The sequence below is a fragment of the Canis aureus genome, chromosome 27 (genome assembly GCF_053574225.1).
Source record: "Canis aureus isolate CA01 chromosome 27, VMU_Caureus_v.1.0, whole genome shotgun sequence".
Taxonomy (NCBI): domain Eukaryota; kingdom Metazoa; phylum Chordata; class Mammalia; order Carnivora; family Canidae; genus Canis; species Canis aureus.
This window is the reverse complement of record NC_135637.1, coordinates 19,636,629-19,653,669: the sequence shown is the minus strand read 5'-3', so window position 1 is coordinate 19,653,669 and position 17,041 is coordinate 19,636,629. Positions and strand designations below refer to the sequence as shown.

Genomic DNA, 17,041 nt, shown 5'->3' with positions numbered 1-17,041 from the left:
AAGAAGTTTTAGAGCAGCTGGGAATAACTTCAGTCTGCCAAAAGTGTAAGAAGCAAAGAGCCAGCATATTAACCATTTCTAACATTTTATGGGGCAATTATTAAGCCCTTTCAATTTAAAAAATTATAAACAGAGCTAATATTTGTTGTTACAAAAACTTTTTTTTTAATTCTTACTTGCAGTTTGGAAACTAAAGCAAGTTTGAAATTTGTAGCTTTATTTTCCCCTGTTGAGGGAAAGGTGTGGGGAGCAACTTCCCAGATAAAACATGGTCTTATGAGCATCAGTCTTACTCTATAGAAGATGGGGTCTTTTTTAAAAAGTTAAGTATCATTTTCATCTGCGTTCTGTGCTGTTCTCTCTCTTTTTTTTTAAATTTTTTTAAATTTATTTATGACAGTCACACACAGAGAGAGAGAGAGAGAGAGAGAGACAGGCAGAGACACAGGCAGAGGGAGAAGCAGGCTCCATGCACCGGGAGCCCGATATGGGATTTGATCCCGGGTCTCCAGGATCGCGCCCTGGGCCAAAGGCAGGTGCCAAACCGCTGTGCCACCCAGGGATCCCTTTTTTTTTTTTTTAATTTTTAAAATATATTTATTCATGAGACACACACAGAGAGAGAGAGAGAGAGGCAGAGACACAGGCAGAGGGAGAAGCAGGCTCCATGCGGGGAGCCTGACATGGGACTTGATCCGGGGTCTCCAGGATCAATCAGGCGGTGCTAAACCACTGAGCCACCCGGGCTGCCCTGTGCTGTTCTCTTTAAAAAGAAAAAAAAAGGTTCTCTTTATTTATTTGAGAGAGAACATGCGTGTGTGAGCATGAGCAGAGGGAGGGCAGAAGGAAACTGAAGCAGACTCCCTGCTGAGCACTGAGCCTTGATGCAGGGCTCAACCCCATGACCCCGAGATTATGACCTGAGCCCAAATCATGAGTTAGATGCTTAATCAACTGAGCCACCCAGGCACTTCTGTATTGTTCTTTTCTATGGTGTTCTATAGCTTGGTATACAAATGGAGCCCTTCTAGGATCCCTGGGTGGCGCAGCGGTTTGGCGCCTGCCTTTGGCCCAGGGCGCAATCCTGGAGGCCTGGGATCGAATCCCACATCGGGCTCCCGGTGCATGGAGCCTGCTTCTCCCTCTGCCTGTGTCTCTGCCTCTCTCTCTCTCTCTCTCTCTCTCTCTCTGTGACTATCATTAAAAATAAATAAATAAATCAAAACAAAACAAAAAAACCAAATGGAGCCCTTCCCTCACACAATTTGTCTCTTGGGCCATAATTCAATGTCATCCATGGCTGGATGGTTCCTACCTCCGATAGACTGGATTCATTCCATAGTGTGCCTCCCAGCAGCCTGTAACCCCTGACCCCAGTATTTCCCCACCTTCAAGTAGCTACTTTGATTATCCCATTTAGCAGTGGATAAATCTTCAGTCTTGGGAGGGGATCTCTTTCTGAGATCATTTGTTTCATAGGATTGTTCTGAGGGCTTCATATTAGTGCTTAGCCGCTTATCCTGTATATCGATTGTTCAGAAGATGCATCTGCCTTTATGCATCTAGTCCATTGCCCTGTCTTGGTGCTATAAAAGGCCTTCAGTAGGGCTGACAGCCGTTGTCCTGTCCGGCCCGGCCCTGCTCTTCCCTTCCCTTCCCTTCCCTTCCCTTCCCTTCCCTTCCCTTCCCTCCCCTCCCCTCCCCTCCCCGGGGAGGGACAGAGTGAGAGGGACAAGCAGACTCCCCACTGAGCAGGGAGCCCAACGTGGGGCTCGATCCCAAGACCCTGGATCACGACCTGAGCCAAAACTAAGTCAGTTGCTTAACCAGCTGAGCCATCCAGGTGTCCCTGCCCTGCTCTTTCATATATATGGAGATGGAGGTTTCATGTCATTAGTCCATGTGGACTGGTCTCCACTAAAGCCAACTGATGGCTCCCTTGGAGGTGGTGGTGGTGGTGGTGGTGGCGGTGCTGGTGGTCCTCTTCCTGCTCCTCCCAGTTTAGGGAAGGATGCTGAAAATGGAACTGAGCAGAACCTGTCCATGCTGGCTGTCCTCTCTTGTGGAATATCTATTTCTAGCCTTCATGAAGGAGCTGGTTCCGCCCATGGTGGTTTATGATTGTTTTCGTGCCTGTAGTTGCTGTGGCCTTGGATTCTACCACAGCTGTGCTTTCATGTGTGGGTCTCTCAAACAGGTTGGGATTGCCCTGAAGCCCTTTCTGCCCCAGCTACAGACCACTTTTACCAAAGCCTTGCAGGACTCCAATCGGGGGGTACGTCTGAAGGCTGCTGACGCGCTAGGGAAGCTCATCTCCATCCATATCAAGGTGGACCCCCTCTTCACAGAGCTCCTAAATGGAATCCGTGTCATGGAAGACCCGGGTGTCAGGTGAGGTGCTGCTGGGGCAATGCTATGGCCATGAGGAGGCCAGGCAGCTGCTGACGCCTCCCAGGGCCGGGGTGGCCTATGTGGGTGGGAGCAGTGGTAAAGGAGAGGAAGGGTTTAAGTTGAGTGCATTGGTTCTGTAGGGACACCATGCTGCAGGCGCTGAGGTTTGTGATTCAGGGAGCAGGGGCCAAAGTGGACGTGGTCATTCGGAAGAACATTGTTTCACTCCTGCTAAGCATGCTGGGACACGATGAGGTATGACTGCAGGTGGATAGCAGGGCTGGTGGGCTCCATTGGTTCCCCTTCTCTTTGCTTTGGTTGGTGTCTCTGGTTTGTGTTAGAAGAACTTGGTACAGCTGCCACCCACTCGATGGTAATAGTCATTCTTTTTTTTTTAATTTATTTATGATAGTCACAGAGAGAGAGAGAGAGGCAGAGACATAGGCAGAGGGAGAAGCAGGCTCCATGCACCAGGAGCCTGACGTGGGATTCGATCCCGGGTCTCCAGGATCGCGCCCTGGGCCAAAGGCAGGCGCTAAACCACTGCGCCACCCAGGGATCCCAATAGTCATTCCTGATGTTCCTGTTGCCCCTTATGGTTTGCCAAGCGTTCAGTTGTGAGGGACACGGGGGCGGGTAGTGTTGATGGTTCTGATTCACAGAAAGGTCAGGTTTTCACAGTAAGGAAAGTAAAGGCCTCTCATGAACTTGCCGTCTAACCTTAAGCCACTTTTTCTGTCTCTGCCCCTCATTTCCCCACGTGTAAAACGAAGAAGTTCGTGTATTGGTTCAGGAAACACTTGCTGAGACAAAGAGCCTAGCACAGAGGTGGGGCAAGTGTTGTTGCAGCCCTTAAGAAACTCGGAGTTTGGGGTCTGGGACACCAGGTGGGAGGTCTTGGCCCTGTTGGAGAGGGCGAGACTCCCTCAGGGCTGCCCTCTAGCAAGAGGTGGGACCAAAGCCCGAGTCCAAGCTCTGTGACCTCTCCTGTGGTCTTAGTTCCTTCCTTCTCCAGCCTAGAAGCATCTGTTAAGTACTTGTTGGCAGCTCAGCGCTGTGGCAGGTCCAACTGTGGGTTGAGTCAGTCTATGGATAAGAATTTTCTTTCTCCTCTGACAGCTAGCCCTCTGTGGTGCGACCTACTTTACATCTGTGGGGCTAACGTCTGGAGTGAGCCTTGGGGTTCACATAGTCTGCACGTTGGTATGTGCCCATAGGGGCCTGGCCCTGATTGCTCTTGGGCTTAACCCTGCTCAGGAAGTCCAGCCTAGTCCCCAGCTGATGCTCTCCAACTGGAGCCCCCACCTTCTCTCAGGGTACAGATGGGAGACTCTGCTTTCCTTTGGTCACAGCCTGTCAGGGTTTTTACACAGCCGTGCCCAGTGTAAGCAAAAGTTAGTATTTAGGCCAATTTGCATTTCACCACAGTGAAGCTTAAAATAGATCCTGTTGGAGAGAGTGGGTGTCAGAGAGAGCCAGCTTTAGCCTTGCTTGGCACCTGGGCTTCTGCTTGGAGCTCAGAGGCCCAAACTGTGGTCAGACTGTTCTCTCCCTACTCAGAACGTCCCATGGATCAGTGGTAGCCAGGGTGCCATCCTGGCATTAGCCTCTCAGCAGGTCATTAGTTCCTGCTTGGTTGGTTGGTTGGTTTGGGGGGAGACACATCAGGTTGGTGCATATTAGTAATAACTCATAACTTAAAACCCACCTCCTCACTCTCCCATAGTTAGCTGGCTATGGAGGAGCAGCAAGGAGCAGGTTGCTGTCTGGCTGATTTTGACAGAAAGTGCTCAGTTTTCACTTATTTTCCTTGGGTTGATGAGTGGCTGGCTTCATTCTGACTTCCTAGGACAAACCCAAAATAATGAAGGTGGAACTAGGGGACCAACACAGTAGAGAGATAACAGGGTGTCGCTCTGGACATAGGATGACACACAATGTGGCTGGGAGGAGTGCTGGGAGGGAAAGGAGCCCAGAGCAGTTCTCTAGCTGATGTCCAGTGTCGTGGGCAGGGGCCTCCCCTCTCTGTGCCCCTCTCAGCCTCCCGGGGCTGTTGATAGTGATTGAGATAATACACAGAAAACATGCCGACTTTTCAAGAAGGAAGGTGCTACGTCAGTACGGTTATTACTGCTGTTATGATGACAATTACCATATGCACACACTGGAGTTTTCTATAATTGAGCAAAGTGCTGGGCGTGTGGTGGTTCACTCCACACCCAGCGGCGGCTGCCATGAATGGCAGTCCTGCTCTGGCAGCAGGAGCACAAAGTGCCTGGAGTGAGGACAGGACGTAGAGCTCCCGAGTTGCCTTGGTCTGCCACCTCCCCGGCCCTCCATCCTGGGCACAGCGGCTGGCCCCGCTGACCTTGGAGCTGGTGGAGCGGCTCATGCTGCCTCATTCGCTTCTGTGCTCTGTCAGGACAATACTCGCGTCTCCTCAGCCGGCTGCCTGGGTGAGCTGTGTGCCTTTTTGACTGAAGAGGAGCTCAGCGCTGTTCTTCAGCAGTGCTTGCTGGGTAGGTCCCCTGGGGGACCCCCTGCAGGGCCTGTCTCCCTTTTGCCTTGAGGGGTTGTCTAGCAGCTAGCTTCTCCTAGGGAATTGAGCCCTTGAAACAAAATGGAGTCTCCAGTGGGTCCTGTAGCCCCTTGTGTCTCTGCTCAGAGAACACAGCTGCAAGTCTGGAGCAGCTTGAGAGAGACCTCTCCTTAACTTGCCACGTTGGGTGGGCGGGGGGCGGGGGGGGGAGGGTTTTCCATGGGCAGTGTTCACAGGGATTTCTGCTAGGCTTAGGTGGGGTAGGTCTGGGGGTGTCATGGGTGGTAGGGGCCTACAGTAAAGTGCACGTTGACCCAGTTGTGTCCTTCCACTCAGCGGATGTGTCTGGCATTGACTGGATGGTTCGGCATGGGCGGAGCCTGGCACTGTCCGTGGCTGTGAACGTGGCTCCCAGCAGACTCTGTGTGGGCAGATATAGCAGTGAAGTTCAGGACATGATCCTCAGCAATGCCATGGCAGACAGGGTAAGGCTTAGGGGCCACCAGACCTGTCTTCCCCCTTCCCTAGCCCAAAATCCACTACCATAGGCTGGCTGATGCAACATAGGTTGGGGCGGTGAGAGGCCTGGGCTCGAATTTTGCCTTTGCCAATAACCTTCTGTGCCCTTGGGCCTCAGTTCTATCATCTGTAAAGAATAAGGAGTTTGGGTGGGAGCATCTAGAGGTCCCTTCTGGGTCAGAAGGTCTCTGAACCTCATTCCTGGGAAGCAGAGACACGGGCTCTGTCTGCCTTATAGCCAGGGCAGCCTGTCTGCAAGAGAGCTGTCAAGGAGTCTTGGATGTGAAGTTGTATGTGTGGAAGGGTTGCTTGTGTGAGGGGCCAGGGTCCTGGAGGTTCCTGGGAATGGGAAAGAGCCTGTCCCTGCTGCTCCGAGGAAGGAGCAGGGTGCCGCCCCGTCTAACTATCTCCTCTCCCCACAGATCCCCATTGCGGTAAGCGGGATCCGGGGCATGGGCTTCCTAATGAAGCATCACATTGAGACAGGAGGAGGACAGTTGCCAGCCAAACTCTCCAGCCTGTTCGTTAAGGTGAGTGGGGGCAGGCTGGCTTGTGAGAGGACCCATGACCGAAGAACACTAGGAGTGTGCTGTCAGACTGGCATGTGTTTCAGGAGTTCTCTGCACATAACCTACAGGACATCTCTGAACCCTTGGGCGTGGAACACAAGAGTGGCTCGGTTTGCTTTTTTTCTCTGGAAGAGTGCCTGACTTCTTGCCAAATTCTCAAGTAGACCTGCGACTGCAAATCAAGAACCACTATTTTATATTTTTTAAAAGACATGTTTTAATTTTATCCTTTCTCAAATGTGTTCTGTTGTATCACATCGTAATTTGCATTTGTCTATGGCTAATGATGTAGAACAGATTTTTTTTTTTGAAGATTTTATTTGGGGCACCTCGGTGGCTCATTCAATTAAGCATCTGCCTTCGGCTCAGGTAATGATCCCAGGAGCTCCACACTGGGCTTCCTCCTCGGTGGAGAGTGGAGGAGAGTGCACACATGATTGAGGGGAGGGGTAGAGTGGGGAGGGAATCTCAAGCAGACTCCACACCTGAGTGCAGAGGCCATTGCAGGGCTCAATATCACTACCCTGAGATTGCCAGCTGAGCTAAAACCAAGAGTCAAGTTGGCTGCTTTACCGACTAAGCTATCCAGGTGCCCCTGTAGAACAATTTTTATGTGCTTAGTAGCCATTCCCACATTCACTCGATGGAGTGTTTATTGAAATCTTCTACGGTTCCTAAAATTGCATTCTTTCTTTTCTGATACTGAAGTATTAAGAGCTATTTATGTATTCTGCACATAAGAACTTTGAGAACCACTATCTTAGGCATTTTCTCTAGGCATCTGGATTTAGTAAGCTTTGGGATAGACTTGGGTTCAAATCTTGATAAATCTTTTCTTCCCTGCCTTCTTTTTGCTTGTATGGCACTTATTATGGTTATTGTGGTGGCTGCAGGGCCCCAATTACGGAAGCCCAGGAGCCAGTGGGGCCCCTACTGCATGCTTCTCAAACACCAGCAGGCACACCCTCAGAACCAGAGTCTGCATTAAGAGGCGGAGCCACCTATGAGACTCTGCCTTTGTAACCAGCTCCCAGGTGAAGTCAGTGCTGCTGGTGTACAGACCTTGATCTGAGTGGTGAGGTTCCTGGAGACCCCCAGAGCCCTGCTGAAAGTTCTCAGGGCTCCCATTAGACTGAGCCTGTGTGACGGCTTCACCTTGCACACAGCTCTACTTCCGTGTTTATCAAGTGAGGCTCCTCTGTGTGCCCAGCTGGGCTGGACCCTCAGGGCATAGAGGTGCACAGGGCAGACCAGATCTGCAGAGTTGGAGAGCAACAGAAAACTTGTGGGGGTGGGGAGGCTCCTGATTTAGAGAGGGGTCATCAGGAGAAACCTCCAAGGGCAGACACTTGAACTGAGGCCTGAAGGAGGAGGAGGAGCCAAGTACGGGAGGCCTCGGGGCAGGCATATCCCAAGCGGGGCAGGCATATCCCAAGCGGTAGGATCAATCAGCACAGAGCCCCGAGGGTAGGAAGGAGCATGTGTGTCTGAGGAAGTGAAAGCCCCATGTGGGCCAAAAGTAGTGAGCAAAAGGGAGTAGTGAGCAAAAGTGGCATGAGAGAAGGTGGGAGAGAGGCATCCAGTCACAGCCTGTCTATCACCCACGAGGGGGACGGAAGGCATCGGGAAGGAGCCGTGGGGTCAGTTTCCAGACGAGGAGGGAGTGTCAGGGTGGAAATTTGGGCTTCCTTGAGAAACAGACTGGATGTACCTGACTAAAAGCTTCTGGCTCTCTCCACAGTGTCTGCAGAACCCATCCAGTGACATCAGGCTGGTAGCCGAGAAGATGATCTGGTGGGCAAACAAGGACCCACTGCCTCCTCTGGACCCTCAGGCCATCAAACCCATCCTAAAGGCTCTTCTGGACAACACCAAGGATAAAAACACTGTCGTGAGGGCCTACAGCGACCAGGCAATTGTCAACCTCCTCAAGATGCGGCAGGGTGAAGAAGTGTTTCAGGTGGGCACCTAGGCTGGCAGCCTCCCCAGAGCCTGCTGTGGGCACTTGGCTAATGGCTCCTTCTGTGAGGCATCTTCAAGTATCACACTTTGCTCAGCCACCCCCTATGCTGAATGTTAGGGGCAGATTGTGGTCAGGTGACTAGTCTAGTACCTAAAAACAATCCTCTGTTCTTGTGGCGTTCAGGCTTCTTTCAGCAACAGAGCCCTTTCTCCAAATAAAGTCTTACATGGCACCCAAACCTATGAAACCAATCCCAGGAAGACTGCCTGGTGAAACCCAGAGCCCTGCTCATGCGCTCCTCCACCCCCAGGCACCTTTTAACAAAAAACTAAAATTAAAATTAAGATTTATTCATTCATAAGAGAGAGAGGCAGAGACATAGGCAGATGGAGAAGCAGGCTCCCTGTGGGGAGCCTGATATGGGACTGGATCCCAGGGTCCTAAGCCAGGGGACACACTCAACCACTGAGCCACTCAGGCATCCTACAAAAAAAAAAATTTTTTTTTAAAGATTTTACTTATTTATTCATGAGATACAGAGAGAGAGGCAGAGACACAGGCAGAGGGAGAAGCAGGCTCCATGCAGGGAGCCCGACGTGGGACTCGATCCTGAGTTTCCAGGATCACGCCGTAGACCGAAGGTGGCGCTAAACCACCCGGGCTGCCCCCCAAAATTTTTTTAAGTGATCTCTACACTCAACATGGGGCTTGAATTCACGTCAAGATCAAGAGTCGCATGCTCCACCAATCGAGCCAGCCAGGCACCCCCTGTTCCCCAGTCACCTTTAAAGCACTGAAGACCCTCCCTGCCCCCAGGTGCACCCCATCTCAGCACAGGAAAAGCATGAGGCACAGTTGTCTTGGCTTCCCAGGGATCTATCAAACTCCTTTATTTTGTCAGATTCCATCAGAACGCATCTAGTTCTGAGGTTAACTGGTTTTTGCCTTGGCTTGGAGAAACCCGAAGCCAAATTTTCTGACTACATCTCCTTTCCGTCTTCCCCATAGGCCCTCTCTAAGATCCTGGATGTGGCCAGTTTGGAGGTGCTGAATGAGTGCAACCGCCGGTCCCTGAAGAAGCTGGCCAGCCAGGCCGACTCCATGGAGCAGGTGGATGACACCATTCTGACCTGATGGGACTGGGCCCCGCCCGCTGGGCTCCACCTCTTTGTTCAATGTTTTCATTTTTGAAAATACGTTTGTTCTGATGAGGAGCTTAGAAGATGGCAGAAAGTTCCCAGAAAATATTTTAATATTTCAACAGACCACAGCCAAAGCCTTAAATCAAACCCACACACAACTCAAAATTGCCTCCTTCATCTCTCACCTTTTTCTTTGGAGAAGAGACGAAAAAGCACATGTGTGAGCCTCACCAAATGGTAGCCAGGAGCTGATAATCCAGCTAAGCATGGCTAGGTCTGGAACACGAGGGGTCAGACTTCTGGTTCCCCTTCCCCTGTGCTTGAGCTCTGCTTTGGGAGCCAGTGCTACTAGCCTTTGCCTAGATCCTGAGTGGGGCACTGAACCATGGAGGTCGGCCCGGGTGCTGTGTCTTGGCGTGGCTGGCTTTACAATGTGTGGCCTGAATGGATCTGACCCCTGTCGGGTGAACATGACACTCACAGCGCCCTGGCAGTTCACAAGTCGGGGAGGGGTACTGGTTTAAATGCAGGTTGTTTGAAGGAGGAATGTTTAATAAAGGCTTTGATTTAATCTTAACATAAGCAGATTTTTAAAAAAATCTCCAAGCATCCATTAAACATGAAGCTTTCTGCATCAGGAATAAGGCAAGGCTCACAACTGTTCTTGTGAATGTCGGCTGTGCTCTGGCTTCTGGGCGTCTCTCCTGTTCTAGCAAGTCTTGCAGAAATCTACACACTTCTCTGTCCTGATGTTGGGCCTCGGGCAGTGTGCAGCCAGGCCAGTGATCTCACCGAGTATGGAGCATGCAGGGGTCAAATAAGCCACTTGCCTGTTTTGTCCTGACTCAGAAAGGTGGGCTGCTTCTGACAGTCAAATTTTAAAGAGAAGTCCATCCCCTCCATGCAGTAAGAAAGAACCACATTCCTGTAGTCAGAGGACTTGCGGGGGGCGGGGGGGAAGCAAAGTTCCAGCTCAGCATCTGCCTCCTTTATGAATGACTTCCTTCCTCTTGGTTCTTAGAAGGCTCGTGATCCACATGTCCTGTCTGATGGAGCACACCCCTCTGGCCCCAGTGACGCAAGGTTTTCTGGGCTGTTCCTTAGTCACAATATAGAATAAACCTCCATTGAAATGACTGGCCAGAGCTGTAAAAGGAAAGAAAATTCAGTGTGGTGGTAGCAAACTCAGTATGTAAAAGGTCTAAAATGTATCAAAAAAAAGCAAGACGAGGCTTATTAATGCAGCAGAGATAGAAAGTAGCTCCGTGACTCAGCAATTCTGAGGAGTCAGACAAGGTGACCTCCAAGATACTTCTGATGAAATCCCTGCTTTCTATGCCCGAACCTTCTGTGTCACAGGACTTCCTATTTTCTTGCAGCAGGCATGGGCTCAGCTGGCTCAGCGTAACTGCAGACTCTCCCAGGACTGCGGGGAGCCTTGAGACCAGCCGAGTCAGTCCCCAGAGCTAGAGCAACCAATGGGTGGCGCAGCTTTTGGTAGCTATGGCAACTGTTCCCTGCTTCTGGGATTCAGATGGTCATCAGCGTCTCCTCAGCTGCCAGGGGCATATGTCCAGCAAGCTGTGGTTGCCTCTGCCAGTCAGCCATGGGGAGGTACATGCAATTTGTGTGTGAGGGGGCCTTGGGCAGGCAGAGAAAGCTCCGGAAGCTCAGGGCTGTCGTCTTCAGCATGTCCTCCAGGATCTCAGAACAGATGCTTTGTCCATCTCTGGCATTTAGCCCCCACTGTGAAATCAGGAGGGAAGCCTGATGTGCTGAGAAGTAGAAGACCTTCAGCAAGATCCAAAGGAAAAACACCAGGTTCCAGTTCCAGAAACGAGGAGGAAGGGAATCTCTGTTGAGAATGGAAGATGGAGTTTGATTCAGAGATGACTCAAAGTCTCCCAGAGCATTCCCTGAATCTTCAGGGGGGGTGGGGTGCCGTGGGCTCCTGGGAAGTGGGCTCGAGGGGCTGTCCTAGGCCTGACAGTGGAGCAAGCCCAAAGGTCCCTGTGGGCCCAGAGGGAGGAGGCCTGGCAGTCCTAGGAACAGCAGCCCTGTCTGAACACTGGAGGAAGTGGCACTCCACAGCGGAGAAGCAAAGCTCTTTGCCCTGGTGATTGGTAGAGCTGTTTTGCCCCTGGCAAGCCACCCGACCTCTCTGAGCCAGTTTTCTCATCTGTAAAATGAGGGATTTGGCATCGAAGCTCTAAGAATCTCTTGTTCTCAAAGTTAAAATAGTGATTATAATCGATGACATTTGGCATTTTATTCATTTAATCCTCTCAACCTATGAAGTAGGTTCTATGTGGTTATTGTTTTCCAGAGGAGGGAATTGGAGAGAGTGAGCATCCGCCTGCGGTCATAGGGCTAATCAATGGCAGTCTGTCCCCAGAGCACATATCCTTGGCTTTGCTCTTCGGTGCTTGCTAGTGAGGCCTGAGCATTTTCCATTCTTTGTAGCCAGGCCTCCAGCGCTTTCCCGCCCTGGTGCAGCACGCTGAGTATGTGGCCGAGCGGCTCTGAGTGGCGGGCCCAGGCCTCTACCCAGACGCCGTCCTGGCTGATCAATACCTCACTCACCCCATTCACAGGAGACTTGCTTTATAAGACAGTTACTCTCTATGACTTCCAGTGGTCCTCAAGGGAAGACACCCCCATTTTTCTCTTCACGTAGCCAAAAGGCAGCGACAAAATGACGTGCCCTTAGCTAACCCAGGGAAAACTAAACTCTCACTCCACCTAACCCTGGGAGCCTCTGGAATCACGAGTATCAAGATTATTTTAAAATATGGGAGACTAAAACAAATAAGCAAATAAAATAAAATATGGGAGACTGTGACATGCTTCCCATCCTTCTAGGAATCAAACCTACTGGGAGGTTCCTGCCCACTTGGGAGAGGGGCAGGGGACCTGCAGAACTGATTCTTCTGTTTATAGGGGTTTGGAGACATCATTTTACTTGAGAGCAGATTCTGAAACAAGATCAGGAGTTAGGAATGTTTTTCTAGGTATGAATCTGTATGAATGTGTGGTAAATTGCTTCAAGCCTTCTAAATTAGAACAATAGGGAGAAACAGGAAAAGCCTCCCCACAAGGTCTAGGTTCTGAGAAGTTTTTAAGGAAACGCAGAGCACGCTTTTGCTCTGTTCACATGGCATACTGTTGCAGAGCCGTGTGAACTCTCAGGAGGTTGGAACCTTAGCTTCACCACTTGATGTTAAGCCAGGTGATCTGGAGCATGTTCCTTCACCTGGGACACCACGTGTCCTCATTGTACAGTGACAGGACAGTCACTGGCTTGTCTGCAGGGAGTGAGATGACACCCCCCACGAGGCCCAGCACACAGGAGGTGCTCACTTGGTGGATGATGAGCATTGAAACAAGCCATGTCAGTGGGATGAGACTGAGCCATAGTACTGTTACCACGACAGCGTGTCACAAGTCCCGGGCTCTTGTTCAGGAGTTCCTGTCAGACCCAGAATCTGCAGATGCCTTGGTAACTTTTTGAGCCTGAAAGTTAAAGAGTTCTGAACTTAAAATCAGATTCTTTCTGAGAAGTGATGAACTACTGTGTTTGGATACATAAGACACTGCGTGAGAAGTGCACTAAGCACCAGGATGAGTCTTCACTGTTCCCCGGGCAGGAAAGCCCTTTAACATCATTGTTCGAGCAGAGCCTGGGAGGCCAGAAGGAGCTGGTCCTTATTTTAGGAGGAAGGAAGTTGAGAGACAGATGGAAAGGAGTGTCTCTAAGATCATGTAGCCAGCTGGCTTGCAGAACTGGGAAAAACCTCTATTTCTTGATAGACTGGTCACCAGGCCCCAGGGTCATTCTGTAAAAATAATCTGAGGTGAATTCAACAAGAGACACTAGCCAAGTTGTTGGCATGTGGTTCTGTGGAGTGACTGGGTTTCACTTTTTATAAGAGATGGAGCCCAGTTATTGTACTGGGTTTTCTGAGTGGCCACTCAGTTGGGTCAGGAGGGTTCCCCGCAGCCTGTGTGGCTGGAAAGATAGTGTTGATATTAATGAAGCTCAGGGAACTGGAAGAACTGGTCCAAGGATTACTCCCTCAGTGGGGTGTCTGTGCAACACTCCTGTGTGGGCCCCGCATGGAACACACGCCCCTGTCACCTTCTCTGAGACTGATTTCTCTGGTTGAGATGGCATAAGCCAGTCAGAAGTTACATTAGATCCTTCTCACCATTTGGACTCCCATCCAAAAGGGAGGTGGGAAGCTGGGGTACAGCAGTATCTAATCCAGCATTTCTTAAACACATTGGCCTCAGGACCTCTTTACACTTTGAAAAAGTATTGAAAACTGCAAAGAGCTCTTGCTTATACATCTCTTATTGATACTTACACTGCAGACATCAAAACTGGTTAGCTTTTATAAATTGTACCCTTTAAAAAATAAGCCTGTTACATGTTACCATAAGTAACCATAAGAGATAGAACTAAGTCTTCCAAAACTAAAGTTATTTTAGTGAGGAGACTGGCATTGTTTTACATTTTTCACATCTATCTTTAATGTCTGGATTTTCATGTGTGCTTCTGCATTAAATCTGTTGCAATACCACAGCACATGGGTTCTTTGAAGCCTTCACTATACACTCGTAAGCAGGTGAGAGTGGAAAAGGCAAGGGACATCTCACTATTATGGAAATGTTTTCACTTCACAGGTCCTCTGAGAGGGTCTTACGGAGTCCTAGGCTCCCCAGGCCATACTTTGAAAACCACTGATCTAATCTTTTTTTGTTGTTGTCGTTAATCTTTCTTTATTCATGAGAGACACACAGAGAGAGGCAGAGAGAGGCAGAGGAAGAAGCAGGCTCCCTGCAAGGAGCCTGATGTGGGACTCAATCCTGGGTCTCCAGGATCCTGCCCTGAGCCAAAGGTAGACATCCAACCGCTGAGCCACTCAGGCGTCCCCCACTGATCTAATCCAAAAGACGAGGGGAGAGAAATCCTACTGAAGTGTTTGGTTCAGAGGGTGAGGGGCTGACCCTGTGGTCTGGTGCCAGGCCCCATACTTGGCCCAAGCCCCATATAACGCAAACTCGAGAGAGTTCAAATGCATTATTTCTGATGTTCCTTCAAACTCTGCCAGTTGTGTGTGGCTTCACTTTAATGCAACAGACCCTAGTGCCTGCCATGCATGTGCTGGGTCCTGGAGAACACCATGATGGTCCCTGCAATCAAGGGACTTCGTGCTCACTTGGTTCTGGGGGCTACCTGAGGGCAGGGCAAGGCCACTGGAAGTCTCTCTGTGCGACCAGGTACGCAGGGCTGGGATCAAGCCAATTTCCAGTTCCATCAACATTTCCTTTATTCTCTCTCTCTTGGGCCAGCATGTTGGGCACGTCCCATTGTGGCTCCTCTTGGAAGTCCCTGTCTTCAGGTTACCTGCCTGCTCTAAATTCTTGTTTGCCACCCACTTGTGCCTACTTAGGATCGCAGCACGTCTGCCTCTCTCGCAACTGCAGATTTCACTGCTGGCCAGCCTGAAATCCAGATTTCACAGGTTCTTCTGCAGGCCTCTGCTGCACCACCCTTCATCTCTCCTACCGTTCCCTGGAGAGACTGCTGGCTGTCACAAGGCCTCAGGCTTGAGGTCCCCTCTCATGCTCTGTCTAAATAAATACATCTTTAAAAAAATAAAGTGCCCTTAGCCCATGTCCAACCCTTACTACTCAACCCTCACTCCCCACCGGGTGCTCATCCTCTGCTTCTGTGATCCTGAAATATACATGACTCGGCCCCGCTGTTCTCATCACCACCACTCCATTTCTCTCTTCCTTCACCACCCAACTTCCAGAACAAGGAGCAAACCGTCCTGCTCCATGGTGTCACTGTCTGTTCCTATGAACCCCTGCACGCTGCTGCCCTCACTCTTCCTTTCTCTTCAGACACATATTTTAAGTGTGCTCCACACCAGGTCTCACGACACTGAGATCCAGACCCAAGCTGAGATCCAGAGTTGGACACTTAACTGATTGAGCCACCCAGATGCCCCCGATATTCAAAAGCTCCATGAGGATGGATGGGCCTTATTTGGCTCATGTTAGGTCTTCAGTGCCTGGCACCTTAGTAGGCGCACAAGTATTTTTTGAATTAGCAAACGAATCCAGTTGCCAGGTATGTTCTGTGATTGTTTTTTGCAATGCTGCTTTCTCTAGTGGACTGTTGTTTGCATATTGTCCTTTGCATCTGTCCCTGCTGCTACCCTCACATCTGGGCTTCAGCGGTAACCTCCTTGAAAGCTCAGCAGCAGAAATCCACTCTGCGTGCTTGCATTAGACTGCTTTCCTAAAATAGTATGTTGATATTGCTCCTTTGCTCAGAAACTTTCATCGCCTCCCCTTTAGAGTTTCTGCCATGCAAGCAGGTGGCGCCGCAGAATCTCATCCATAAACTGGCTGTTCAGAACAGCAGGACAAGTTTCCTATCAGTGGCGCATACGGATGTCTACTTCAGGTCCCTGCAGTTCATGTCTTTGTACATTTACAGTTTCTTTCTCCGTCTCTTTATCTCTATCTACCTATCTACCTACGCACCTACCAGAACATAGCACACCACTGAATTTTTTTTTTTAAGATTTTATTTATTTATTCATGAGAGACAGAGAGACAGAGACACAGGCAGAGGGAGAAGCAGGCTCCATGCACCGGGAGCCCGACGTGGGACTCGATCCCGGGTCTCCAGGATCGCGCCCTGGGCCAAAGGCAGGCGCTAAACCACTGCGCCACCCAGGGATCCCTGAATTGTTTAAATAAATGCAAAACTACGTACGTTTCTAGCAGCGCCTGGGTGACTGTCAGTTTAGTGTCAGACTCCTGATTTTGGCTAGGGTCGTGATTTCAGGGTTGTGAGATTGAGCCCCACGCTGGGTTCCATGCAGGGCTTGGAGTCTACTTGAGATTCTTTCTACCCACTCTCACCCTCCTAAAAAAATTAGCTAAATAAAAAACCCGACCAATGTTTCTAGAGGAAATACACTCCATTTCATTTGGGGGACACCAGGCACATATCCTGGCCTATAGGGAATTCCCCCTCAAAACCAAAATTGGATTCTTACAGAATGTGACAGCAGCTGTCTAAATACACCTGTCATTCCAGGCTGTTAAGTTCCAATTCCATCATGAAGTCTTTATGATGAAATCTTCCCCATCATTTGAGCTAAAAGTGATAGCTCTCTTTCCTCTGAAGTCTAGACTCCTTTATTTGACAGCTGTTTTATCTACTGCATTGTCTTGTATTTTTAATTCCTTACAAGCATGTCTCACCTCTGACAAGACTATTGGCTCCTAGAGGGAACAGGCTCTATTCTACAACCTGTGGCATAGAATAAACAGTTACTGAATAAATGATTAATGCCTATTGCTTTCCAGAAGACAGGTACAGGCACGTCAGGAATCTGGTCTTCACAATGGCCAATTCTGCCCTACCTTTTTTTTTAAAGATTGGTTCCTATTCTGGGGAGAGAGAGTGAGTGTGAGCGAATGTGCTCAAGGGAGGGAGGGGCAGAGGAAGAGGGAGAAAGTTAAGCAGACTCTGTGGTAAGGCCCCCTCCCCACCCCCGCTCAACACTGGGCTCCATCTCATGACCTTGAGATTGCGACCTGAGCCAAAATCAAGAGTCAGATGTTTAACCACAGAGCTGCCCAGGTGCCCCTCTGTTCCACTTGAGTAAAAGTATCCTGCAGCCAGATATCAGGAGGCTGCCTTGGAAATGTGTGCAACAGGTATCTACAATAGCAAACGGCTGAAAGTATGAATGAGTCAGTGCAAAATGGTTGTGGCTAACAGCATGTTGCTGTTTATCTCATGCTTGTATGTGCCAGACAATTTACAAACCTCTCTAATCCTCACAACTATTCTGTGAAGAAATGGGCTCTGAGATGTGCTGTGACT

The 17,041-nt window shown here is 49.9% G+C and overlaps 1 protein-coding gene and 1 long non-coding RNA gene across 3 annotated transcripts in view; one reads left to right on the top strand and one right to left on the bottom strand.

The window, feature by feature from the left end:
* GCN1 (GCN1 activator of EIF2AK4) overlaps nt 1-9,767 on the top strand; it is a 59,346-nt gene extending 49,579 nt beyond the window's left edge. The window contains exons 52-58 of one of the 2 annotated variants that reach the window (XR_013366628.1): nt 2,198-2,391; nt 2,532-2,646; nt 4,814-4,910; nt 5,267-5,415; nt 5,872-5,979; nt 6,087-6,387; nt 7,760-7,890. Coding sequence is in view for 1 of the 2 variants with exons in the window: in XM_077875876.1 (XP_077732002.1) it covers nt 2,198-2,391; nt 2,532-2,646; nt 4,814-4,910; nt 5,267-5,415; nt 5,872-5,979; nt 7,760-7,978; nt 8,990-9,115 (1,008 nt within the window). In the remaining variant the exon portion in view is untranslated. Of the gene's footprint in view, nt 1-2,197; nt 2,392-2,531; nt 2,647-4,813; nt 4,911-5,266; nt 5,416-5,871; nt 5,980-6,086; nt 6,388-7,759; nt 7,979-8,989 lie in introns of those variants that run through there. The other variant, XM_077875876.1, reaches the window with a different exon arrangement.
* On the bottom strand, nt 9,180-11,913 carry LOC144299966 (uncharacterized). The gene is made up of 2 exons (XR_013366634.1): nt 10,469-11,913; nt 9,180-10,269 (listed from the first exon to the last, which is right to left on the bottom strand). It is a non-coding gene; the product is annotated as an uncharacterized LOC144299966 (long non-coding RNA).
* Between the last annotated feature and the right edge of the window lie 5,128 nt (nt 11,914-17,041).